Genomic DNA, 27,696 nt, shown 5'->3' on the forward strand with positions numbered 1-27,696 from the left:
GCTCAGGGCAACTGCAGGCGCCTTGTGACTGCAAGCCCTTCCCCAGTGCTGTACCCAGCCGTGTCCTGTGGATATACCGTGCATGGCTCCAGCCTCTGGTAGAGCTCCACACTCTCGGCTAAAGCCAGCATTGCACAGGGGGACCAGCCCCTCCGCCTGGCACGTGCACGTCCCCCACAGCCTGCCCCAGCTCACACAAGGCTTGCTCCATGCCCCCAGGTGTGGGAAGCTCTGGCATTTCTCCCCCCGCCCTGCTGCAGGAAGGCAGAGCTGTAAATCTCACTTTCCCCACTACCGGCCAAGTCGGGCAGAGTGTCAAACACTCCCCATGCCAGGGCAGGGTCCCAGCCACAGCTTTCAGCCCTATTTTAAGTAAAATCCAGATCCTCCTTTTTCCCACCCACTTCACAGATTTCTCAGCTGCAACCCCAACCTTTTCCTGGACCCTTCCTTTCTGCCCAACCGGACACACACGTGTGCTCGTGCATGCGTGCATTCACACACGCAGCTGCCCATGACGAGGGCAGGAGCTCACTGAAGGGGATGCGATCCACCACCCAAAGTGCTCTTCCAGGAGAATTTCTGCCCCAAAGAAGTCTCATCATCATCCATCCCTGATGCACAGCTCCTCACACACCTCCCCACTGCAGAGCTTGTCTTCAGCATCCTGTTGGCTCAAAACAGGATCTTGTGTGCCTTCAAACTCCCACATCCCATAGCCAAATGGAGGAGAGGCCCCAAGGGTCCAGTGCAGCATGATCCAGGGCCAGCTCCAGCAGCACTTCCATGGCTTCTCCACAGCCTGACTTGGGCTGAGCAGAGCTGCCCCCTGCAGCAGCAGGTCCCCAGGGTCACACACACGGGGCCACTGCGTGCAAAGGCCTGGGCATTGCTCACCCAGGGCTGGCAGGGCCTGTGGGCTCACCCTGCCATGAGAGCATTGCCGTCAGAGCATCAGGACAGCGGGAGCCCTTCAACACACTCATGTCTGTAATAGGGATGGCCACAACAACAGACGAACAAGCAGAGCCGCCTAAGGGCTTGGGGGATGCTCCGTCTCCCAACCTGTGCAGGTTAAACCCCTCCCAACGGCACCCTTCGTCCACAGTTTGCATCAAGCAGACTGACCCATGGGGAGGTTGCTCACTGAGCTGCAGTCCCACGCACGAGCATCTCCTGAGGGGGAAAGAAGGGTGATGCCGGTGTCAGCCATAAGACAGAGCAACAGCAAACAGATGTTCACTGAAACAACTGCTAATTGTTCCCAATTTCAGCCAGGTCTTGAATACTCATCAGCACATGGCACGATCCCTAATGCATTTCGCAGGATGGTGAGGAATGATGGCAGCTGACCACAGGGGAAGGAGCACCGCCACAGCTCCAGTGCTGCTGACCGAGGCAGAGGGGGATTTGCGTTCACACTCCTTTGACAGAAAAGGAAAATGTGCTCCAAGAAGGCAGCTGCTCTGTGCTCCTCTGTGCTTTCGCAGCAGCACCTCAGGCTCTGCCTGAGTTATGTTTTGCATGTGTTTGAGGGAAGGACTGAGGATGCCAGGGGATCTGCAAGGATGCTGCTGCCCCACTGAAAGGCTGTGGCTCAGGGCAGGGGCTTTTCCCAGGACAGGCCCTGGGACACAACAGCCCCCTCACCAGGCATTCCTCCTGCTTCTCACCGTAGCAAAATCTTATTCCAAGCCCTCCCCATGCTTTGAGATGTACCTAATACAGCAATTGCCTTTCAGACAGGAGTGGATGGAGACCTGACCTTGCTTCTCACCAAAGCCAGTGAGAAAGTTAATTTGGCCAAAAAAAACAGCGGGCAGACTATCTGGTTTCTTAAGCAAGAACGTGCAGGTTAGTAACATCCACACTGCAGAAACGTCCTTTAACACAGGACCCCACACAATCCCAGGATGAAGGTCAACTCATGTACTTTCCTCAACAAGCTGCCTCAGCGGAGGTCCAGTGGCAAAGCAGGTGACCCCGTGGCCAAATGAGTCCCACCGATTTCCTTGGGCCAAGCACCAAGGTGGGATGCTGTTCTCACGTGGCACTGTGTCCCTGCCCCACATGCTCCTCCTGGCGTGCAAGCTGTTGTTTCCCATCAGGCTGCAAAACAATACCTGTGCACAGCACTTCCAACATGGCCACGGCCCTGGGGCCACCGCCCAGACCCTGCTCCAGCCACAGCCCTCGCTCCGCTCCTGGTGTCCAGGACAGCTGCACGCTGCCACCCACCTTCGCTCACTCCTATGGCTCCATCTCCCCCAGCAAGTGCTGGCCAGCCCTGGGCACCCCACAAACCATCAGATCTGGGACGCAGGGGCTGTGTAGGGGCCACGAGCACAACAGCAGCACCGGCCTGACCCAGACACATGATCTGTCCGTCCATGAGGACACCTGAGGGAGGCCACCAGGGGTTGTATGGCCGCTCACAGTTGTCTCATACACCTACATGGCTCAGAGGCTGTGGCCTCACGTTCACGCAAAATAACCAAAGCGTGTCAAACTCAACAAAAAGAGGAAGTCTGGAATGTACATGCCCTTCGAGGAGTGCTGAAGAGCACACACGAGGAAAGCAGAGCCATTTCATCAGGACCAAACAAGGCCTCTGCCTGCAGTGCCCATGGGAGGGCTAAGCCAGTGCCTCTGCAGGTTGTACAAGGCAGGCTGGGTGCTTGGCTGTCATCCCTGAGAGCAGCTTTCTGCTGCTGCAGGTCACAGGTCTCTTCCCGGAGTCACAGAAAAAAACTTGCCCGTAAGAAGAGTGGCATTGTGAGACCATGACACAGAGGCCTGGCTGTACGCAATACCTCAAAACACACCTAACAAAGAACAAGCCCCTGAAACCTCACTTGTGCCAGAAAAGCCTTTGCTACTGAACACAGGAGCAAGGCTGAGGAACCCGCAAAGCACACGCAGGATTTCCTGAGGCCAGGCCCTGACTCCACAGCCTGAGCTCGCATCAGTAAAATGCAGCTCCAGGTGCCAGCAGCCCCAGGACACCTTCTCATGCCCCTGCCTCACAGGGGAGATGTTTGATGGAGGAGCAAAGCAAGCAAATCAGCGGGTCCCCAGCGGGTCTACCCAGCTCGCCCTGCAGGCGAGCCCTCATCCATCACCTGCAGCCCAGTCCATGCTGGTGCCCAGCCAGCAGCGACAATGCCTGGACATCATAGCCAGCCGCTGCTCTGGTGCACTGGCGTGCTGTGAAAGAAAGGAATTTCTGTATAAATCCCATTTACCATCGGGTTTCTCACTTCCCTTCCAGCAGACAATCACAGCCCTCAGAGCACTGCTGTATGAAGGGACTGTTTAATATATTTTTGGAAGAGGAAAAAAAAATTGCTCAAAAGAGCCTCTTTCAGCTAATAATGAAGTGAATATTATATTAAGAATGAAAACATATTCAGGGTAACTTACAGAGGGAGACAGAAAACCTTTTCATAACACCCTGGCCACAAACACAACTGCCAATTAAACCAGCTTCGTTCTCCAGCCTGTGCCAACACAAACGAGGGGGCAGGGAACGTGGAAGCGCTGGGTGCCCATGCAGCTCAGCCCCGGCCAGGCAGCTGGCGCCGCCAAGCAGTTTCCGCTCCGCTGACTTTCAGGCCCAGCTGCTGAAATAAAAAGGCTCGAGGCCCCATCCGGCACAGCTCGGGGCTGCCCCACATGCAGGGGCTCTCAGCCAGGCTGTGGCGATGCGCCAGGGGACGCTTGGCCCACCAGCCCGTTTCTGCGTCTCCTTGGGTGAAGTACACCACACCGTAGGGCTGCTTTGGTAAATTTTTGTTTTGTTGCTCTCTTAGCAGAGGGCAGGGTGCAGCACCTGGGTACTGTCACTGTGGAGACAGGAGTCCCTGTGGCACCCAGCCTGAGGGAGCACAAGGGCAGCAGTGTCCCTACAGCAAGGTGCCGAGCTGCTACAGCCAGCGCACAGCTAGCCGCCAGCACCTGCCACGGGCTCTCAGATAGGTGACGCCTGCACCTTGATGCTCTCTGCATCTCCCACCTGACACCCTGCAGGGCTGGGGACAGCTCTGCCACCAGGACCACAAAGCTAAGCTCAGGCTGTAATACAGGTGCCAAAACACGGAGCACCTCCGAGCATCCCTATCACCACCAGTGGCCACAGGTCCTCATATGCCCTCAGCACATCACCCCAGCTTTGTTTCTGATGTTTCATGCATTTTGGGTACCTGCTGGTGATCCCCATTCACCCTGACCCCAGAGGTGCTGCAAGCACAGCCCACACACTTGTGCGCACAACATGGTAGGGGCATCGACACCTGCCAACACTCTCCAGGGTCACATCAGCTGCCATCAGAACAGACAAGGAGGGCACAGCATCCTCACTGCAGGGCTCACTGGCACAGAGCAGTGGTGCAAGGAGGGGGGCGGCCAACAAGCAGGGAGAGCTGGCTGGCAGCTGACACATGAGGCAGGGATTCTCATTTGCACTTCATGTAAGTTTTTATCCTCACCTTGCAGCCTGAAAAGCTAAACTGATGGGGAAGGAGTGAGGGCACGCATCATCTTGGGTTTTGGTTAAGCTCAAGCACATCCACACCAGGAAAACATCATATGATATCAGATATTTTAATTGCTCAGCCAAGTTCAGAAGCTGCAAGCTGACATTAGATAAACCCACGCTGGAAATACAAGACCCCTTTTGAGCTGTAAGTGGTAACTAACCTTTGGAACAGTTTCTCCATGGAACACCCTGAAGATGTTTGTCAAGCTATTTAATAGGGGAGAAAAAATTAGCATTTTGGCCAAAAATAAAAATTCCAGTAGCAAACTTCTCAAAGGCCCACATTTTCTGATTAACAACCAAAAATTGTGTTTCTCTGCAGAGATTCTGTTTTGCCCAAGGACTTGCATTTCTGTTTTAATGCCAAGTAAAGATTCAAGCACATTTTTGATCTTGCCCAGAGGCTGAAAGTTTGCATTTCTTCCTTTAAAAAAAATCACAACAGTAATTTTTGGCATTAATTTCATAAAGACTAAAAAAAATCACTTCAGCAAACTCTACTTGATCGTGCAAAGTCTTTAATACATCAGTAAACTTGTCTTCAAACTAAAGACAGACTCCAGGTCAAATACACGCACCACACAGCCCTGGCCTGGGCAGCAGCCTAGGGATGTGTAATTGCCATTACTGGAAGCACTGCAGTGTGCACAGCCAGCAGCTGACAACAGGAGCAGATCTTCCCGAGACTTATAGGAGTCCCTACTGTGAGCCATCCCACCAACATCTACTTACATATATGTGATTTTACACCTTGAATGCCTTCCTTGAGTTTTGTCCCTACAAGTTTAGAGAGCAGATGGTTCTGCCTTTGCAAGGTTGTCTGTGCACAGCTGTGCTGTTTGTACATCCACCCAAAATGGATGCTCACTCAACCCAGCACCCAAAGGCTCTCAGAAATGCCAAAATGTCCTACACCAGAGCAAAAGGCTGAGGAAGCACTGTAAAAGGCATAGCTATCTCATGCTGGAAAACACTGCCACATTTCTGTCTTTAGGTCTTGTATCTGATCCTGACAGTCACAAAACAATTGTCTGCTTCACACAGGGAAAATGCATCAGCTTCCAATCAAAGGACGCTATTGGAACAACTTGTACAAAAAACAGTATCCAGATATAAAACCCACCAGAAACAAACCCCTTAATTGCTCTGCCTTTGACAAAGTATTACCAAGGATGCATTGCCATCTAGTGTCGACCCAGCAAAAAAAAAAAAACAGAAGATCCATCATGGTACTGTGAACCAAATGGGGACTGGAAAAGACCAACGCAAAGCACAGGAGACAGGGCCGCCTGTGCAGTCTGTGGGACAGAACAGCTGGGAAACTCTGGCCACAACAGCTGTGGAAATCCAAATGCAAGAAGCCAGCCACACTAAGCAAATGAGAGCCCAGGCTTGAGACCTTTTAACCAGATTCATGTCACCTGCCCGTTCATTCAGTCTCACTGAATACCTTCCATGCAACACTTGCTTTTCTGTTGTATGTTATCATCACACATCAGGACTCTTGAAGCAGGATAAAGCATTACACCGTATAATTAAGACGGGCAGTATTTTGTAATTTTCTGGTCATCAGATTGATGCTCTTGAAGGCTTTTGGAAAAAGCAGGTCTGGCAAAGAGGCAGATTGATTGTTAGGGAAAAGAGGAAGAAACAAACCTCACAATCCCTTTATACCTGTTTTGACCTGTTTTCTTCAAACTAAGCAGCACAGCAGGTTTGGTGTTCTTCTCAGAGACCAAGATATCCTTCCTCCAGAAGCACAAAGGACAAGAACAAGTAGACAAGCAAAAAGGTCTACAAGAGGGTTTACAAAGTGCTGCCAATCCAAAGCTTTCCTAATTTTCCATTTTTTTTTTTTTTCCTTCTTCAGTATGTCCTACTGAGAGGGCATTTTATTTTAACATACCATCAGTGTGGTGGTATGGAGTCCAAAAGCCATAAAGGTGCTGGCAGAACTGGGGAAAGCAAGAACGCTTTGTACATCTCTCTCCAGGCAAGAGGCCACCTTGGAACACATGTTGACCACAAGCAACTCTCCCTGCCCTGCAAGTCAACAACATGGCACTGAATCACGTTTGGAAGACATTACCCATCCTAGTCAAACATACACAGGACAAGTATCATTAAAACAGCATTTCATGTTACCAGGCTTCTCCTCCACAGAATCTGAGTTGCTTCTTGTTAGTTCTGCATTCTCTTGCTGCTCTCTCACTAAGAGGCACCTGGTTTTGCACTTCCCAACTCAGCCATGCCACAAAGGCCTATGTTCAGGAAGAATTAGAGCACACAGTGGATTTTACTCGAAAAGGAAACCAACTTGATCAAAGCTAGGAAAGTCAGCAATATTTGAAGGGGAAAAGGAAAAAGTTGGTAGTCTTAAGTCATTTGAAATTTAGTATCAACGCTCACTGGAATGTTTAGCCAAAAAAAAGAAGTGTAACATGTTGCTGCCCAAGACAGGAGCTAGCTACACTAACAAACCAGAGCCTATTTCCAAATTCCAGTTCCTTACACCGGCAGAGAGACATTAATCACTCTTGCACAATAAATGGGCACAAGTCCTGCCAACATAGTTCTAATTTATTTTTCAGAACAAAAACAATATGAAGCATAACTTTTTTTAAGAACAATCTGTATAAACAATACAAAACTTCATGGCATTTGTATTTACAGATTCCGTAACAGCAGTCCAGAACCTGCAAAAGGTAAGGTTTCAAAGTTTCTTCAAAGAGTATGCAACGGAGAAGAGGGCAATCCTCCCATACAGCAGTACTTAGTTCTAGAAGCAGAAGCTAGGCCCCAGAACATGGCAAACAAGAACCAAATTCAGGAAAACCAGGTTGTGTATATATCAACAGAAACTCCACATTATACTCTAACGAAGACCACACTCTTTCCCCTTTTCCCAAAGCACAGATCCAATGCTGAAATCTCCATGTGCCCAGAGGTAGGTCATCTTCCCATCCAAGAACTGTTCTTTCATCAGCTGGGGAAGTCCTAGGACAAAAAATACCAGTCAACATTCCCACAGGGATCACTGTGCATTTTATTCCACTGTAGCATCTCCAAGCATTAAGAAGTCAATCGTTACTAGCCATGTGTACAGTAGCCCTGAAAGAATTACCCAAGAGTTCTCTTAGTTAGCGTAAGTGGAACTGGCATAGTAGAATTCCTATAAAATTCAACTTCCTCACCTGGGACTTGGAAGAAACTGAATATTAAGCAATAAGAATTTAATATTAGCAAGCCCACCTCAGAGTGGCCTGAAGTTGCCCTTCAGACCACCTCCCTTCCTATACCAAGTCACTGATGTTACACATAATCTGTGTTTTTTCCAACCCTGTTCTGGGAACCCAGGCCTGGACATCTACTCTTTGGCTTTGAAAAGTCAGTCCTCTGTTTTTTAGATTCACCATTCTCCTCCTCTGAGATTCCCGTTACTTCTCACTGCATTTGCTTGCTCCGTCCCCTCCTCACACCCTAGTCCCACATGGAAGGCATTTGTGCCACGAGGCTTAGCCACACACAACACCTGCAGTGCATCGAGGCACGCAGTGCTTCCAGCATCTCGTCCTTTGTTACCTCCCCTTGCCCCATCACACTCACTTGGAATTGGGTCCTTACCCGTCTTGGAGTCCTGACATATACCAAGATGACAGATTCTGTACCCAGAGAAACCTTTCTCTCACTTGCAACTCCTGCCCCATCCCTCCAGCTCTTTAAGGTCACTAGAGCTTCACTGGAAGGAAAACAGTATCTAGATATAGGGCATTTTCTCTGGATGTAATCCAGACCTGTTTCTAAGCTGTGATTTTTTCCCCCTCTGTGGGAACCCCTTGGGTCACTGATCAGGACTCGGATCACCTGCCTCACCCTCTACATGGCTACAGTTCCACAACACTGACTTTGCTGGGAACAGCTCACCTGCTCCTCCAGTGCCTCTTCCAGCCATACTGCCCCTTTGCCCCCCCAGCTGCAGAGCGCACCAGCACCTCCTGCTCCTTGTCCCTCACAAGCTGTTTGAGCTCATATTCAAGTACTGGCTCAACACCACAAGTTCTCCAGTGCAGCTGTGTTGCATGTAAGCAGAACATGGGATTCCCTGTTGTCCCCACAGCCGTTAAGCACCTGTGGTAAGACACATCCATGCTGCTTTCCTATGTACCTGTTACGTATTTCAGCATCCTGCTGCTCACAATGCTTCTTCAATTGACAGCCCTAAGATCACTCAGAGGAATACAGATATGGAAGGTGTTCCCCTAATTTGTCAGGGCACAAATGGTACTGAAACACTGCTGAAAAGTCAGCCTCATTCCTCCAGCATTTTGAGGCTGAATAGCGGAAGGGAAGGAAGGAAAAAAAGAACCAAAAACCTCACAAAAATCCTTAACAACCTTTCCACACAGTAACCCATTATCTGCCTCCTACTCTCCTGTTCTGGGGGTCAAAAGAAAAATGCACATTCAGAAGATGCCCTGTCTTCTCTCAGCTTAAGAATACCAGGAGCCCAAATCAATTTTTGCTACTCTTTCAGGAGCTGTAGCCACTTGAGCTTTTTCAGTTAACTTGGCTGCAGTGATCTCTGCAAATTTAAATCAAATAACTCTTCACAAAATAGAGAAGCCTGCTCCTTAGAGGATATCAACTTACAGACTGCTAACCAGAAAGTTAAAGAGCAGTAATTCTGAGGAAAACAGACATTTACCAACTAAAGGATGAGAAGACAAAGCATCATGTGATGCTTAAGATATACACCTCATTTATTATAAAACCTTGGAAGGCACGTATTTCGCTCTGGCACCACAGGATCACAGGACAATTAGGGTTGCAATGAATTGGTCTCCAGTTCAATACCCTGTTCACAGAGTTAGCTGTGAGGTTGACTGGATTACTCATCTTCCCCCAACGACTTTGAAGAACCCAGGTTTTATTCAGTCAGTACGCTCAGAGCCACACGAGACAACTCGGAACCCATGATTCAAATGACACCCAGCCAGAAAACGTAGTCTGAATGAGGACAACCTGCCTCTCTCAAAGGCTGCCCCCAACTACAGTTTGGGATAAAAAAAAAAGCACAGAACAGTCAAGTAACTTTCAGGATTCCTGGAAATTCACCAGCAGCAAATTTCTAGTCTAGCACAAAATAGGAATTGCTGTATCAAGTCAGCACTTAATCACTGCCCTGGTTCATCCAGACTCATCTTACAGCCTCATTTATAAGGCTACCTCTTACTGCCAAACCTTCCAAAACCAGGGGTTCGCTGAGTATCTTGTGTTACATTCACAGCTTTGTGCTGACAGCCTAGTACCTACCCTGACCAAGAGAAAAGGGAGAAGTTTATGGAAAAAAAAGCTACTAGAGGACACTGCAGCTGATCTCTTTTCTTTGGGACTCTGAAAATTAATCAGAGATAGAAATGCTTAAATGCTCTGGTGCACAGCATGGAGTTGTAGCAATCAGGACAAAAAAAGAAAGGTTTCTAAAGTGAAAAAAATCCTCATACTTGATGTTCTGTGCTTTATTAGAGAAAAGCATCTTTGCTCCTGTTAAAATGCAACTGACTTCTACTCTGCTACTTGTCAGTCTATTACTATACCCACACAGCACTTCCTTTTATGTGTCCCTGATAGGCATACTTAAAAGATAATCACTTTATGTTTCTACTGTCTGTTAGTTGTGGTTTGGGGTGTCTAGCTGGATATAAAACCTACAGTTACTGAGACTTCTCGTGCACCACAAAAACAAGAGATCAAACCGAGTCTTCTGGTTTCATGGCTGCTATTTGAAGTAATAAAGTCTTTACATAGAGCTAATTAAAAAAATATTCAAACTGAAACCCTAAAGCCATTTCAAGGAGTGTTTGATCAGTTCATCTCTTTCATTTCCACCTAATGGCTACACAATCAAAAGAGAAGTGGAAGGGAAATGCACAGCCCTGAAGATGCCGAGTTGGAAGGTGTTCAAAGCATTTGCTGTTCCTACAGGTAGAAGGACAGCACACTCCAACCAGGACTCCACTCCAATGCTTGTTTCCTTCCCTTAAAAACAGGTTGGCAGCAGCTCAGCCACACAGCAGCAACACTTGCTCACTTTGAAGTTCAGACAGAAGTCTGTTGTACCAGCTATTTTAATTCATGCTTCAGGAAGACAAGGCAGTTGAGCACCAATTTACAGTAAACAATATGCCAGGTCACAGGTCGTTTATAACCACAATTGCCTTTACTCTGCATTAAAGGCGTAATTAACTATTAATGTTCAACTAAAGCTTTAAGATTTGTTTAAAGCTGCCTTTTTTTGCATGAAGAACTGTAGTTGCATCTTCCCTGGTTCCCCCCTCTCCTGTCTCAGTCTCCAGAAGGGCTACAGGAAAGAACATTGCGTAGGCACCAAGCATAGCAGATGAAGTTTTTGTGAAAGCACAAAAGCCAAAAAGAGTGTGCACTTAAAGCTCTGCTCCCGTCAGTTCAGCCCTCATTAAACTCATGCTTTGAATCAGCAGCTCCCCACAGCACTGCACTGAGATAACCCACAGTGAGAAGAAACTTCTCAAGAGAAGCAATCGAATCATCAGCTTTGTGGAGAGCAGATAACCTAGGAGGCTGGCCTGGCTGTTACATCCCAGTGAAGTGCCTTTAAGAGACAACAGCTACTTTCAGAGAAATGCAGCCTACAAGTGCTTCTAACAGGAGGCAGAATACCTCACTTTCAGCACTTCAACTCAAACCACTGAGTATAGAGAAGAACGGAACAGTCTTGATTTGTTAGTCACAAGGATACAGCACATCTTATACCACAGGTCCCCAAGAGCACTCCGAAAGAGCACATTTCATGCATGCTTTTTAGAGCACAGATCAGCAAAGGAGCTAAAACCTTCTACAACAGCAATTGCCTGAGAAGTGCTCTTCATTCAAGACCTGACAAGTCCAAAAGGAACTGCCACACTGAAATAACAGCCTAGAGAAAAAACACTGCCACCAGGACATGAACAAGCTCCTTCTTAAATGCATCATGTGAACTCCCTAAGAGGTTACTGACAGGCTGCAGATCTTCTGAACACAAGAACAAAGCCCAGCTACAGCTTTATCAGCTAGCTGATAAGATGTGCTGAGTGAACCATCCTGATACAGTGAGAAGAAACAGCTATTTACAAGACCAGAGAATCATGGTTTGTCAGAACATTATTAGAGGGAATGCTACACATCCCCATGACATGGATTCCATCTCAGAGCATGCAGCATTCCTTCAGAAGATAACCTAATTAGGATACCACTTATCTATGAAAGCAATTTTGCTGTCAGCCATACCTTCATTTGCCTCACCTAGGTGTTTAGGGATATCCAACTGTTACTGCTTCAAGTGAAACCACTTATGGCCAAGATTACAGTAAAGCCTATCTTCAGGTAGTACAAGAGCATGCAGAAGCTGAGAGGCTCTGCAGGTCTGAAGGCTTGAACAGGCTGACCAACAACTGCCAAGACTACCCCAACACAGGTTCAAGAGATGTCAAAACTCAAAAAGTGAAGGTGCTACTCCTTGTTTATATCGAGCTATATCAACTTTCATTGTCTTCTGAAGATCTGTGCTTAAAATGTTTTTCTCCCCATGATAGCTTTTTTGGCAGTGGATCCATAATCCTCAGCCCTGCAAAGGATCCACAATGAGTCAAATGCCTGTACACTAGAAAGACAGTTCAGTGGAAGGAAGAATTAAGAATTAACCGGAGATCCTTAATTAGTCTTGACCCCAGAGAGCTTGAACGCTGATGACATGCACTACCACCCTGAACCTGAGGTGATGGTGAAAGGGTCTGTCAAGTCTGCTCAGGTCTTCTGTGCAACAGGGATACCTAAGGCAAAGAAGAGAAACACAGGAAGTAGAGCTCTTTCCCAGGCATTTCCAAAGAAAAATCCCTTAAAAGCAGCAATAAACCTTCCTCAGAGAGCAAGAGGTCTCATAAACCAGACAATTATGAGAAGGTGAAAGGAAAAAGATAAGCTCTTCAACACACACTTCTGACTCAGTAAGGACTTCATACAGCAAGTGTGGGCTGAAACTGATCCATACAGCAGCTCCCAGTCCTTCAAGAGCTCAGATAGCTTTCATGTCAATAATGCTCAGCATTCTGTCAAATCAACAGTTCCCCAATAAAGCATCATGGGTACTGGGAAAGGCACATGAAGGTCACGTCTTTCATGTCTTCCCTTATTGCAAATAATCCTGCAGATCTGCAGACTGACTCACAGTAGTGCCAAACACTCCCTGCCTTAAGCAAAAAGCCTTCCCTAAAGCAGTATCCCCCAAATCTGAAAGCCTTGTTAGTATCTCCTGCCTCTTGGTACAGAGGACCACAAAAGTTGTCTTGTTGTTAAGTGCTATCACCAGTGTCAGGCATAGCAGTGAATGCCCTGGTGCTGTTCAAGCAGTGAGGAGCCGCAGATCTTACAATAGGCTGCGCTGTGCCACTGCTGATGGCTACACCCCATTACGAGACTGCACATCACGAACAATGCTTGGTAGCTCACAAGCAGGGGAATATTTCCCAAAACCACAGTGAACACTTATGGGGGTCCTTAGCACTCTTTACTCTCAGCTGTCTCTGTATCGTCACAGAGATCACAATACCTGCTTAGAGCCTTTTAAACTCCTCTAAAGTTTGTCTGCGTTTCACCACATACTCCACTAGAGTAGAAAGCTCACAAGAGCCCTGACCACTGCCAGCACCCCCTCGTGATCAGGAGAGCACCTTGCCAGGAGCCTAGGGTGTCAGGACTTTAGAAGTTTAGTTTTACTTGAACAAAGTGGTGTCTGCGGAATAAAACAAAACAACATGGAAAGCCCCTAAAAAAATAAGCCACCAGGGCACAGTTTGCACCACCATCATCTGAGGTTTTTCTACTGTGTTGAAATTACCTTGTAGTGTGCTGCAGCTCCTCTGCACTCTGAATCCTACCACAGGCTCTGATGTCTGGTCTCAGGGACGGAGTCCTCAGTGCAGAACCATGCTGAAGCAGCAGCAAACAGGCACACCCACACCCCATGACATCAACTGATCCCAGTGGAGGCAGTACGCATGGCTAAAACAGACAGGCCACATCTGACCTAAGTCAAAGCACAGAAATTTAGATCACTGTGCTTCTGCTCAGGATAAGTTGTCACTGAAATAAGCAAGCAGCGAAGAGCATCCTTCACTCTTTGGAGGCAGTAATGTCTTTCAAGCCCAAAACAATGCACTTTTTTTTTTTTTTTTTACACAGGCATGGTTACAGTTCTCCACACTCAACACTCCTCCAAGCTGCCTGGCTAGAAGAACAAGCACACAACAGCATATGGAAAAGGGCCCTTTGTTTTGCTGTATAAGACTGCACGTGACATTAAAATCCTCAGATTTAAGACTAAAACAGATACAATAAAGACATTTCTTCTGCCACCCCAGAGAGGAAGTCTGTAGCACCCCAGATCAGCAGGGCTGGTGGCCAGGCATGCCAGTTCTGCCTGTTTACTGTATGGGACAGCATATGCACATGGCAGCCCAGGGAGAGCTGCCCACCATCTGTAATACTGCAAGAACTAGAAGCACCAGTAGGGGCTTTTGTGCCCCAACAACAGCACAATTAAGCAATAATCTGATACCAGGCACAGTCACTTGCAGCAGACTGCCATCCAAAAACTGTTTGGTTACAACCTACTTGAGGTTACGTTCCCCCAGTTTTCCCTTTTGCTTGTCAAGCTAAAACATTTTTACTTATGCTTCATACAGCTTATCACAGCTGAAACACAAGAGGTAGAGAAAGGAGACTTTAAGATCTTCTATGAAATACCATTTTTAAAATCACCACGCATCTCCTTGCTGCTGGAAGCGAAGGCCAGTATCTCTGAAGGCTCTGCAAAACTAAAACTTTCTTCATAAAGGCATTTACATCTTAGACACAGACCAGTGCCCTTCAAATTCTACCTGCATGGTAAACCACGTATTATCATACTAATGGAAAGAACCCAACATCTTTTTCACTGGTTTGTAACAGCAGCATTGAAGTTAGCATGTTTTACCTTCCTGCTGCCGGCAGAAGCTCTGAGAAATAAAAGCCCACACAGGAATATCCACCAGGGGCTCAGCCTGTCCTTTTCAGGGCAAGCATGCTGTGCAGGCCCAGGCAGAAGCTTGAGGAGAAACGCAGCCATGAACACCTTCCTGTCTCACCAGGGAGGCTCAGGATTGAGCACACAGAGGGCAACACCAGGTTTTAGATATTCACTAAGTTTCAGAGCAGGTGGTCTTGGGCTGGGCCCTGAGGCACCCCTCCAACGAAACTAGAGTACCAGCACTTCACCAGTGCCTTGGAGGATGGGCAATGCAGGGCAACCTGAGATACTGCATGGATCTCCCTCCTAGTCTGGGCAACGTCACCCCTAGTACATTAAGCGCCCTCACCAAGGACTTCTGTAAACAAGCCTTCGTGATTAAGTGTCAGGAGGACTGAGCCAGGCTCTTCTCGGTGACACCTATTGATAGGACAAGGGGCAATGGGTACAAGCTGGAACATAGGAGGTTCCACTTAAATATGAGAAAACTTGTTCCACAGTTAGGTTGATGGAGCACTGGAACAGGCTGCCCAGGCGGGTTGTGGAGTCTCCTTCTCTGGAGACTTTCAAAACCCACCTGGACATGTTCCCGTGTGACATGATTTAGGCGTTCCTGCTCCGGCGGGGGGATTGGACTAGGTGATCTTTCCAGGTCCCTTCCAATCCCTAGTATTCTGTGATTCTGTGATCAGAAAGAGTACATCAGAGTTCAAAGAGCACAGGAGCTCCTGTTGGTCCCTGCCCTCAGTTCCCTCTCCACCATCTTTTAGCCCGACCTGTTGTCACAGCATAACAAACCAGGGACACATGTCCAGTGCGTCAGAAGGGAAGCATGGGTAGCAGGGGATCCCTATGTGGAGGTGGAGTCACTTCTCCACTCCTGGTTGGTTTCTAGAAGAGAACCATGGCCTACCAATCTTCAAGAGAGGTATTACAGATACTACCAGACATGAATTGCAGAACTCCTGTCAAAGAAAAAAGAGATGCTACAGGAAGGAAGATCTAGAGTGGAAAAAAACTCAAAAACCCAACAAAACAACCAACAACCTTAAAGCTTTTCTCCTTCCTCTGCTTAGTAAGGAGAATGCTTAATTAAGTCATCCTTCAAGCCTTCCCACTAGCTCTAATGATGCTCAGCATAAAGCAGATGCTTAATTTCCTTTGCAGCACAGGAAATCTCAGTGGTACAATAATTTGCATATTCTAAAGGAAGTGAAATTGCTGGTTCTGTTGTTAAGCTGTACGCAGTGGGTAGGGACAGCAACAGCAGGAGGCACATTTTAGATCTTCAGCTTAGCAATAAAGGAGAGCAGTAGGGGAAGGAAGAAGCCGCTGTTTACTTAGAAGTCTGGAGCCTTCCCAATGCAGGAGTTCTGATTCTACTATTCACATACTACTCAGTTTATTTACAAGTCTCTTTTAGCTTATTAGGTCAGTTTAACTGGCAACTGATGCTGATTTTAAGCCTAATTACAGTCACTTCTACCAGGTGACACAACCCCAGTTCTGCAGCCAATTCTCACCAATTAATGGCTTCAGAATTGCTAGACCCTGCTATTCATAGCAATCTCAAGTTTGACCTTAGTTTCCTGCCATAATTTCAGCATTACTTGTTTGCACTGGAACATTTCCCTGCATGCTCTCAGCTACTTCTCCCATGTACTGAAATTGAGATACACATTAGAGGCAAGCCTTCAGCTTTGGCTCATCTTTAATTAAAAAAAGCAAAAAAAAAGCATGAAGATTCACCTTTCTGGGATGAAGCTACCACCAAGGACCCTCTAATGGGTTCCAGACATTTCTAGGGAATTTGTCTGTGCTTCATGATTAAGTTCTTTATCATGAAGGACCACAGCAATACAAAATCTTTCACCAAAACCCTTCACTTTTCAATGGAACAGAAACTCCACTAAGCCAGTGGTCCTCAGTCTACCCATTCTACAGTTTAAGGGTCATCAAAGGGGACTTACAGCTATGCATGTACCAGGTGACCTGGCTTGACACTTGCTGCACAACACAAGGTGTACAGAGGCAGGCAAATAGCCCAAACTTGAAGAGATGCAAGCAAGAGGCCCCAGGCCACTGTGTTTGCAAAGGACTGCAGCAGGACAGATTTAAAAAAGCATTTGTGCTTCTATTTCTACCCCTGAGTATTTCTGGATTCCTCAAAGAAGCATCAGGAATAGCCTCACATTTCACCAAAGAAAATGTTTATTCTGACATAAAACTCCACTAAAAAGGAAGAAAGTGTGTTCTGAGCAAGAGGATGCTTGCAGCAATTACAGGACCTACACTACACAGTAAGAGAGACACATCCCAGGCAGAATGAGTATATTCAGGTGCACCTGGTTTTTGAGTGTTATTGTGGAAAACACAGAACAGCAGCCCTGGGTTATCCAGTAGAGACAAACAAACCATTTGCCCCATAACAAAGCAACCACCGCACATCTCAAAGCTTACAGCAAAGCCACCTGGGTAGGAGCACCGAACCAGGGGATATGGCAGTGAGTCAGGACAGGGAGAATGCCGCAACTACAGCGGAGTCACTCAGCTGGTAAGCTGGACATGGGGTCAGATCAACACTCAACAGACCTGCTAACTGGTATGCAGAAGTTTTCCTTAACTGTTGCGATTCCACCGGATCATTAGACATGAGCTACAGGCAGCACTCACAGGCCATCTACTCACTAAATGCTTAAGACAAAGGATAAAAGAGGCATGCCAGACTGACTGAGTACAGCTTGTGCCCTAAACTGAACTTGTACAAAGTTGTCAGAAAACACTAAAGAATGTTTTGCCTCAATTCTGGCTACATAGTGGTGCCTTTGAGAGAAAGCAGGAGCTCCAGTTGGAACCGCTGTGCTCCTCTCTGAATACTTTTTTTTTTTTTTTTTTACACAAGACACAGCATCAAGAGATTTTTCTTACAAGGAATTAACAATGAATTGTTACATAGGTGACAGTGATGTAGATTCATCTGGAAGACTTTAAAAAACAACTTCAAGGAAGGTCAGAATCTTTGACTGACAGCTGACAATCAGCTGTTTAAGCAGGCAGAGCTCCAGGAAACTGCTGTATATTTGCATCAGTGCAAATATATAGAGCCAGTGGAGAAAATCCTGCTGGTGGATAGTTACACCTAATTTTAAAGGTTGCCTCAGACAAAGGCTTCTTTGCACTTCTCAGTCTCCATGAACTGAAGACTTTTTTTTTTTTACTTGCAACAATAGCTACTTTCCATTGTACTGTGTGGAAATCGGTATCTTCACCAGCCTCTCTTTGGGAAAGAAGAGGCTACATTGCTTTACCACGGGATGACCTACCTGCTGGCCCAGCAGATGACTCTGTATGCTCAGAGCTCTACTATGACACGGGGCCAGCTGATGCACAGATTGACACACGAAGTTCCCCAGCTCAGGCACTGCTACGTACTACAGTCAGAAACAAGAGAAGTCATACAGGCTTTCCAATTGCAAGTCTCTAAAATTCAGTAAACTGAGACTCAGAGCCTCCTCGGCAAGTCTGCGGCCACAGACTTCCCGCACACAGTGGCAAAACCACAACCAGTCACAAACCCCTTTTCATAGTGACATGCCTGGGGGTAGGTACCTGCTAACAGATCTGACCGTCTCATCCTGAATCCAGAAAAGAATTTGTGCTCTGAGGCAGCTCAGCAACATGCAGCTATGATCGGGGCACAGGGGAGACAGGACGGGTAAAGACTACAGCAAAGAGGCACATACAGCCAGAAGAGGGACATGTTGCTTTAGGAAACAGGCATTCAGTCAAACCTCTTCCTCAAGTATTAGGTTAGCTTCCTCACAGCCACAGAGGAGAGAAAGAGGCAACCTTAAAATACCACAGCTGAATCCTGCACTCACACTTTTGATGATGGAAAGGCTGCTAGTACTCATTTTCAGCAAGTAGAGGGATACTGCCTGTATTGTTTGAGACAGAATGGCAGCAACCTCTGACAGACCTGAGCTGGTGATGCTTTCTGACAGAAGGCTGCTGTCATTTTCCACAACCCTTTCCCTAGGGCTTACCCTGAGGCAAGAGACCAGTGAAGGTTTCCACTCCCCCTTATACCCTGGCGAAGGTTTTGACAAAAAAAAGAATGATCAAAGAGCCTTTGTGCATTTATAAACCTGTCAATTTTGCTAGAAGATTTAAGGCTTTAAAGAGTCTAAAACATCTATTTGAAAATTTCTATACAAACAGGTTTTTTAATATTTAAAAAAAAAAGAAATAAAATATTTAGATTTTTTCTGAAGTAAGGCATTCCAGCAGCTCCAGACAGGAGTGCTGGAGGGGAGGAGGAAATCCAAATCTTAAGTTTGACAGAAACAATTTTTTTTGTTGTTTTGTTTCTTCTAGTTGGCAGAGAAACAAGACTACACAGCTCTTTCTCCCCCTGGCTCTAACGAGGAATAACTGGGATGAGCAGCACAGGAAACAACAAAACCAAACTTACTCAAGTGTTGCCAGTTTCAGGTTCCTGTCCCATGCCAGCCCACCTGGCAGGAAAGATTCCCCAAGCACACAGTGCAATAACATTTCACCCTGCTGTCCTACCCCTTCCCCTCCACACATTCCCATTAACTTACCTTTTGTCACCAAAATCCTCCCAGGCAGAAGAGTAGCAGGTTTCCCCCACCACCACCAGAAAACCCAATCCAGAGAAGACAGTGGCTTTAGGAGACCTCAGCCTTTTCACAACTTGATTACCTTTTTCTGGTCATGCATGAGAAGAATTGAGACTGGCAAGCATTCGGCAGCACATTTCTTTCTCCTTTTCCACGTAGTCTTTATAGCAGCTAGAAAGCAGAGCACAAACACGGGAACCATGGGCTGTGAACTGCCCACCCAACTGCCAGTGCCACAACGAGAAAAAAATATATATACACACACTTTTAAAATAAACTAGCCTAGCATAAGAGTGTGCTGCTAGAAAAGGAGCAGCTGTTCCAGCCTCTTCTTTCTGCCACGTCCAGGAATTAATTCTGCCTTATTCCCAGACCTTGGGTCCCTTCTCTGCTGGTGCCTATTAGCTACTAAGATCATTTGATTTCTGGTAGCCTGATGCTTTCTACTCTAGTTTTGCAAGTGTGAGATGATGCAGAGGAATCCCCAGCTGTATCCTGAGGTCTAGTTTGGTGCCCCCTCATTTGCACCATTCCTTGTGCAAGCCATTACAGTGCCTAGCAGGACATGTGGTCCAGGTGCTCTGCTACTTGGCAAACTGCTGCTAATGGCTACTACCACTGACCCTTTGAATCTGAGCAGAGGATGGGTCTGAGCAGAGACAGAAAGGATGCATGTGCAGACTGTGTAGATGGCAGGGCAAATGCTTCCTCCTCCAATCTCATCTTCCTGCCAGCATCACATTTACGTGTCAAAAGCTATGCAGACCACTCCATTTTAATCACCGCTTCTCCCAGCACCAGCATGGCCAGGAGGAAGCACAGCACCCTCCACACCCTGTGCTCCACCTCACCAGCAACAAGGCCTCACTGGTACAGAATCCCTGAGCCAGAGGGGGACTCAGTTTAGGCACTGTCCCAGGGATCAGTGGCTGTCCAAAGGGGCAGCTCCACTGTATCTGCTACTGTATAGGGTCAAAAGCAGTTTTTGTTATAATGCTATAAACAGCAGGAGTGCGATGTTGGTAATGCTCTTAGCCCCAACAGCAGTAGAGGTGTGTGCCCACAACTCGGAAGCATTTCATTCAATGAAACCTCAGCACAGCACATCTCTGCTGTGAAGACTTTCAGACAGATGTTGTCACAGCTATCCACACTAAGATCAGTGACACACACCTAGGCTGGATGACACATGTCTACCAAAGTTGGAAATCCCAAAGCCTCTTTTGGAACAGAGGCACAATTTCACATCAGATGTCAGAAGAACCCTGTTTTGTTCTGGATTTGATATAATGCATGGCTTCTTAAAAAAGCTGCCAAAGGCAGCAGCACAGTTTGCACCAAGACCACTGCAGCTGGTACCAGATATGTTCCACAGGATACTTGCCCAGGGTTCTGCCTGTTTTTCTTGGGTTAAAGTGAATTTTGCCAAGAACCCAGCTTAGCTGTTGAATGGGTACTTTTTGAAGTTCAGTTTTATGCACCAAAAGGTAGCTATTGATTAACTTTGCAAAAAGGAGCACTGTAAGTGTATTCAGTAAGGAAGTGAAAAGCTTTTAAGAACAAAATTTTGATTCATATCCCACTTTTGAAGCCTTTGCCAGATCACATTACAGGTTTTCACAGGCAAGGCAGCTTGGTAACAGTACAGAGATCCAGACTGAGGTGTGGCATGACTAACACCACCCAATATCATCATCATCTATTTCATACTAATTCCACTCTTTGTCATTGTAAAAGCAACAAATACACCAATTTTAACTGGCAGCGAAGCAGGGACTCCAAGACAGATGTTTAGCACATACCCAGCTTACTGCACCACACATTAGTAGTACATGTTGCTACCTCCAGCCTCAGAGCTGACAAGTCTGCCTGTTGCTTCCCTGAAGGCAGAAAGCCTTGTTGCTTCCTGGCAGAACAAGCTCAAAATTATTAGCAAGATTTTTCTTCTACCAGCCAATATATTCTGAACGAGTCTAAGACAATGCACAAGGCTTCTGGAATCAGGACATTTAAAACTGCATCATGAGTCTTTGATACCACCTGCAAACTGATCCTCCAAGAGCAGCCACCCAGTCATCCAGAGCCATTTGGTAACTGCGTTCACCTAGCATTTGGTAGCAAGGTACTTAGGCAGATGAGGATGAGTCTGAAGTAGCTTACTTCAGATTTCCAGACCAGCAGCTATTACTACCTTCATGTTATCCATACTCTTGAAGTAATGGAAGAAATCTGAATACGTGTGTAGTTACAGACTATTACAGGTGATTTGGACATAGAGGACAGATGTACAAGTACAGTGCTCTAGCAAAAAGTCACCCAGGGAAGACCCACACAACTGGCTGCACCAGCCACATCAACTACTCCTATTAGAGATGTGACTGCTCCCTGCAAACACTGCTGCAAATGCCTAGCAGCAACAGAAAAGAAGAGCCTTCCTATTCAGGGGCTGCTTTGGGATCTCTGAAGTTGGGTCTTCATCACATTGTGTTTGAACAGTGCCAGAAGTACAGCGCACATTTTTTGGAACCAGCAACTGCTTTTGCCAGTTTCAAACAAAAGAACAGAGTGAGGACAGAGACTAGCGTTAGTCATGTTTTCAGGGGGTGAGGGCATGACTAAGGCTGGCAGGATTGTGCTGTACTCAGCCTGTGGGCAAAGGGAAAGGTTGCCTTTGGGATTGCTCATTTATCACCACCAAGGCAGCAAGAAATTCACTTTTAAGATCTTCCCACAGTTGAACATCAGTATTTGTAGTTCTGTACAATGAAACTCTGAAGCACTTGCAGTGCAAAAAAAATTGCTGTAATCAGCCAACGCATCTTAAAGAAAGTAAAAACCTGTATTAGTGCAGAACATTATCTTGAGTGCTAGGCTACTGCATTTCGTTGGTTTTGAGGCATTTCAGCAGCTCCCTACCTCCCTGCCATCAGCCCGACCCACCTACTCAGGTGGAGTGCATCACACATCCCTCTGCACAAGAAACCCTCTGGAAAGAATGAATGCTCTCATGGATGCTCTCAGCTTCTCACGTATCACCTGTAACCACTGTGTGCAAAACCTCTGAACTGACCTTCCCCACACTAAAGGAACTTCTGCATTTCCCCAAGACCCAACAGTCTTTGTTTAAAAAAGTTAAATCAAACACAAACACCAAAGTATTTTTGAGTGGGTGTTTCCAGCCTGTCTAAGCACTCCTTCTACAGGGATAGAAAGGAGTTCTCACCTTGCCAACTTTTTCAGCTCATTGTTAATATCGTTGTTAAACGGCTCTATATGCTGAGCTCTGACCAGGAAGTCACGGGCTTTTTTGTATTCCGTCATGCAGAGACAAGCCTGCCATTGAAAGAAGACAGATGCACTGAAAGATAAATATAGACTCACTGCTGCTCTTCAGACTGAAATATGTACGACTACAAGCATTTCTAAGACAGATCTAGGTAGCTCAGAAATCCCTCGAGAAAAGACTTGTGACAGATTTACAGAACCAGATTTTCTGAAAGGTCAGATGCAGAAAAAAAAAACAGACTGCTGCAGGAGCTTAAGCATTAATTCAGTGGCTCTCAGTTTATTCTAGGTACTCTCCACAGGCAGAGAGTTTGGGTCATTGCTTGATGCAGTGACCAGCGAAATTTATTTTTGCCCACCTGGCCACACCTGAACAGCGCTTTGGTGTTTCTGTGGTCTATCTCCAAGGCCTTTTCCCCATACATCAACGCTCGGTCAGGATGTTCCAGCTTCAGGTAGGTAACTGAGAGATTCAGGAGCACCAACAACTTGGAAGCATCAATCTGACACCGCTCTGCCTCATTGGAAGGGCTGCGACCAAGGATGGAGTATGCCTGAGAAGACAGGGAAAAGGACTAGTGCACAACAAATCTACTGTGGGAAGTGAGAAATCCATCCCAATCAGCCAGCTACATCCATGTTTCTATTTATCTTGGTTAGTTAAAAAAATAATAATCAAAACCCTAAATATACTGCACAGCATTACCTGCATGACTAGCCAACTCAGACCCAAGACTACAGCAAACTTATCGAGGAACTAGAGAGCAGCAGAAAAAAATTACACCTGGTACCCAGACTAAGGATAAAGGTGGAAAAGCAGTATTTTAGGAAGAAAGAATTTGATTTTTTTTTTGTTAAAAATACCAAGAGAAAGCAATCTTAAATGGAGGGAAGAAAAATGTCTCAAAGCCTCACTACCTTTGAAACAAAGGCAAATGCACTCCAGTTTGGGCACCTGAGTATTTTCCTGCCCAGGCACGCTGTGAAGTCTCCATCCTTTGAGATGGCCAGAACCTGAATGGACACAATCCTGGGCAACCTCCTGCTCCTGATGACCTTGAGAAAGGGGTTGAACTGGACGATTTCCAGAGGTTTCTTCCACCCTCAAGTATTATGTGGTTTCCAAACGGGAGGCTAGAAGCTGAGTGCCCAGGTGCTGGTGATATCTCTACTCCCAGAACATGGAGACTCTAGATGACTTTCAGCATTAAGCAGGATTCTGCTGCAATACAAGGTTGTACTGCCTTGTAACGTCTCAGCAAGAGCTGCCGTGAAAGCTGAGAAAGGCTCCACTTTAGCAGTCCATCACAAAAGCCACTCAGGGCTCACACAGACCCTGAGATGCACTCTGCCTCAGCTAGAGCCCACCGGGAGCAAGCCTGAAGGAAGAAGGTTCTGCATATTTCTGCCAACCCTCCTCCTCCATTTACTACTGCTGTTCACACAAAAGCAAGTGTTTCAGATCACTTCTTAAATAAGAAACTGAATATATGGAATATATACTTAAGTTGTATAATCTTTGAATTGTACTCATTACTGTGAACTAGCACTAAATAATTACCACTTTCACAGCCCATAGACAGAAAACACATTTTTCTGGTGTCATACCCGTTTGTATCTCTCTTTGGCACCCTCAAAGCACTGCTTACGGTACAGGTAATTGCCAAACTCTCTCTCCGTGTCTGCCACTTTCAACACTTTTTGTAGAGGAAAGGTATCTTGCTGCTCCTGTATAAAGAAACACAGGAATTTCAGCTCAAACAAAAAGACAACAAGCAGAGATCACAGGCAGGGCTCCCCTGCCCAGTCCCTTTCCAGTCACAAGGCAGGAGTCAGACCATTGCCAAGGTCCCCTGCAGTGTCCAGCCAGGCCACCACAATGGAATTTCTCTTCCCCAGGCTGAAACATGCTACCGTTTTGTCAGTAACTCCTACTGAGAAGTGCTACAAAACAGGTCAAGAAGCTCAACAGGACAAAAAAGACTCGGGGGGGGGGCAGAAATTTGTTCTTAAATCCTGCCCAATGCTCTCACCTTAGCACAGAACAGGCCATAAATACAAAAACACCATTCCTGGCACAAAAGGTGAAGCTGTTTGACAGGCTGCATTGCTCTAGTGGTGCCACATCACCCTGGGTGGCTGCCTCATGCCAACTCTGTGACCAGCCTGACACCACACAGGACACCAAGCCAGCAAAGAGAAAAAAAACAACAACCAAAAAAAAAGAGGGACAGGTTTTCCCCTGGGTTTGCAACTTTGAATCAGCTCAAGGAGAGGAGTAAGCAAGAAAGGTTGGACAACAGGCAAAACAGGGAGTACGCTCACCCCCGTGCAACAGTGGTTTGATCTCAGGGTTGCATCTGGCAGAAGCGGCCTCTGCAAGAGCAGCGAGGGAATAAGGAGGGCCTCTCTCCACCAGCATTGCTGCCTGTGCCCCAATCACTGACCCACAACCACAGCCCAAAGCCTTTTACATGAAAAGGGGGAATTAACAATAACACCATAGCTCACCAGGGAGGAAAGTGAACAGTGAAGGAGCACTTGGGAAAGCAGCCAAGAAGCAAAGACAAAGGGTGGGGGGTGGGGGACACTTCAACACTGCAGACTTAAAAAGGATTTTGTTTTTAAAGTGACAGTTAGTTACTGTTCCTGCCACTTCAGAGAACTTCCTGGAAGCTGGTGCCCTCTAGTGAAACCATGAGGTTTTTTGTACAGCTAAAAATAAAGATAAGTTGTTCCCCTGACTCCACCACAGGGGAGCAAACAAAGGCAGCACCCAGCTTCTCCCTCTACACTTGGCAGTAAGCAGGGCAAGGCGTGCCAGGCGAGCACTAATGGGCATATGTCTGCATCTGACTGGAGCCAGCAGCCCAGGGCCTGGATAACTTCACCTCCATTGAAGCTTAAACATATGTAACACACGATACACAGCAACTGAAGGGAAAGACAGCAAAGGTTGGGTCTCCAGATTTATGCCTCAAGCCTTAAGGCAACTCACAGCAGTCAATGCAAAGAATGCATCAGAATCAGCAGAATCTATGAAGTCCAACATCTCCACTTCGAACAGGACTGTAGCATTTGGGGGAATCAGAGGAGGACAGCCCTGCTGGCCATAGGCATAAACCGGTGTGAAGACAAATCTTGCCACCTCTCCCTTCTTCATCGTGAGCAGGCCAATTTCCAGGCCCCTCAGTGTAATGTCTGTCACAACAAGAAATGCAAGGCCATGAGAATCCCAAACCCAGAATCAACCCTCAGACTCCAAATAACAATTTCTCTTAAGGTCTAGACAGAGAAGCCCCGGTGTTCACATACCACCAACTACAACAGTCAGTTCCCCACCATTATAACAACTCACAGCAAACACTGCCCCACAAAAAAGAAACAAAATCGCATCAAAATCACCTTGATATTTGGACAACTGAGGTTATCAAGGCATTCTGTGGAACCAAGCAATGTCTCCTCTCTGGTGATTTAAAAACATCAAAATCTGTAGATGCTGCAGTAGGGCAGACAGTAAGCACCCGCACTGCTACCAACAGCACAAGTCCTGCTGCTCACTCCCATTGTCAGGGGAGGTACATGACTGTCAGTTCTAGGTTGACCACCACCTACCTGAAGGATGCTTTTTGACCCCCTTCAGTAGTTTCAAAGGTTCCAAAAAAAACCAAACCTAAAGATACTAAAGTGCATTTAAATTACCATGTCTTAACAGGCAGGTCCTTATGACCCCATGAATCTCAGGGCAAGCCTACCTTCTCCAAGTTTCATCAACCTAGGAAGCTTCGTAGTGCAGTTTGTGCAGAAGGGCTCATCTGCATGTTCCAGGTACCCAGAGTACTTCACTGCACAGCCCAAAACATGGAGCAGGGGGAAGAGAAAAGCAAGAGTTTGATTTCATGTCCAGAAACACCATCATCAGCAGCAAACCGGGAGCTAATTTTGCAACCACACTTTTATCCTGCCTTCCCCACGCCCTTTCTGCTGAGGGGACAAACAGCCCCACATTTGTCCCAAAAATTGGTCACATGCAAGGAGCCAAGTGGCATTGAATGTGTTTTAACATCAACACCGAATAAAATTGCTACTTTGCAGTCTCAATTTCTATCGAAGCAGAAAACGCCGTTTTGTCTCAAGAACTGGTGAGCTGTGGGCAGGAAGAGAACGGAAACCTCCAGCCTGGAAATTGAAGTGTCCCAGTCATCTGGGGAAGGGTGCAACAAAGTCATTCCCAAACTGGGCTTGAGCCCTGAAAAGAAAAACGATGGAGAACAGGTACCACTCAGAACTCTGCCCCTGTCTGGGGAATGGTACACTAACTCCAGTTGTAATTCAATTAGAAAAAAATCACGCTCTAACAGGCTTCCCTCGTCGCACAGCTAAGCCCTTGCACGGGAACCGCTTTCAGCTTCGAACTTCTCTGTACTGTGAATGCAGGCGGGACCTGGGAAGCCTGCTTTGCTCAAGGTCAGGACGCCCTTCCACTGAACGCCGGCCGCATGAGGCCGAGCCGACTGCCCCAACCGCCACACGAACTGATAAGAAGCAGTGGCCAGCCTCTGACGCAGGACGGCCTCCCGCCACACACCAGAAGCGCCTCGAAGCCCTTGCCCTCAGCGCACGCGAACACCCCGAAGAGCACCCGGCTGCCGGCCCGGGCGCGCACAGGGGCGCTGAGAGCCCCAGGTGGCCTCCCCAGGGCTCAGCGCACCGAGGCCGAGCACCGCAGCCCGGTGCGAGTGGCGCGGGGCCGCCACGGGCTCGGCTTCGGGCTCCCCCCGAGCGGCCGGGAGCGGTACCTGCCACGGTGGCGGCGGGAGGCACGGGCTGCCCGGTGCCGGGCCGCAGCTCCTCCTTGCGCACCCCCCCGTCCCCGCTCAGGTCCTGCGGGCCCCGGGCCGGTGGCGGCCCCCAGCGCGGCGGCTTCGCCCCGAGCCCTGCCCAGGCCCCGCCGCCGCCGCCCTGCATGGCCGCGGAGCCCCGCCCCGCCAATCACCGCCCGCGCCGCGCCGCGGCCTCGGCCAATGGCGCTCCGAGGAGAGAGCGCTTCCCTGCGCGCCGCTTAAAAGCCACGCGCCGGCGCCTCTCGCCCCCGCGCCCCTGCTGGCCGATGGAGACGTCACGCGGCCTCGCAGTGCACTCTGGGG

The 27,696-nt window shown here is 47.5% G+C and overlaps 1 protein-coding gene across 2 annotated transcripts; it reads right to left on the reverse strand.

Annotated features, from left to right (window-relative positions):
• Positions 1–7,086: 7,086 nt before the first annotated feature.
• FKBP6 (FKBP prolyl isomerase family member 6 (inactive)) lies at positions 7,087–27,528 on the reverse strand. 2 transcript variants are annotated; one of them, XM_035559048.2, is made up of 8 exons: positions 27,349–27,528; positions 26,305–26,394; positions 25,548–25,750; positions 24,158–24,277; positions 22,909–23,103; positions 22,488–22,597; positions 19,347–19,435; positions 7,087–7,534 (listed from the first exon to the last, which is right to left on the reverse strand). In XM_035559048.2, exons 1-7 carry the CDS (start codon positions 27,515–27,517, stop codon positions 19,357–19,359), a joined length of 966 nt encoding a protein of 321 aa, XP_035414941.1. In that variant the 5' UTR covers positions 27,518–27,528; the 3' UTR covers positions 7,087–7,534; positions 19,347–19,356. The 2 variants fall into 2 exon arrangements, 1 of the variants encoding a protein (XP_035414941.1); XR_007709046.1 differs by lacking the exon at positions 22,488–22,597.
• Positions 27,529–27,696: the final 168 nt, after the last annotated feature.

The sequence above is a fragment of the Cygnus atratus genome, chromosome 20, assembly GCF_013377495.2.
Source record: "Cygnus atratus isolate AKBS03 ecotype Queensland, Australia chromosome 20, CAtr_DNAZoo_HiC_assembly, whole genome shotgun sequence".
Classification (NCBI taxonomy): Eukaryota; Metazoa; Chordata; class Aves; order Anseriformes; family Anatidae; genus Cygnus; species Cygnus atratus.

Coding starts and splice junctions, on each gene's coding strand:
- FKBP6 (XM_035559048.2), bottom strand. CDS start 27,517: ATGCAGGGCGGCGGCGGCGGGGCCTGGGCAGGGCTCGGGGCGAAGCCG. Junction 25,751..26,304: donor GTTGATGAAACTTGGAGAAG/GTAGGCTTGCCC, acceptor TTGTTGTGACAG/ACATTACACTGAGGGGCCTG. Junction 19,436..22,487: donor GAGCTGAAAAAGTTGGCAAG/GTGAGAACTCCT, acceptor TCTGCTTTCTAG/CTGCTATAAAGACTACGTGG.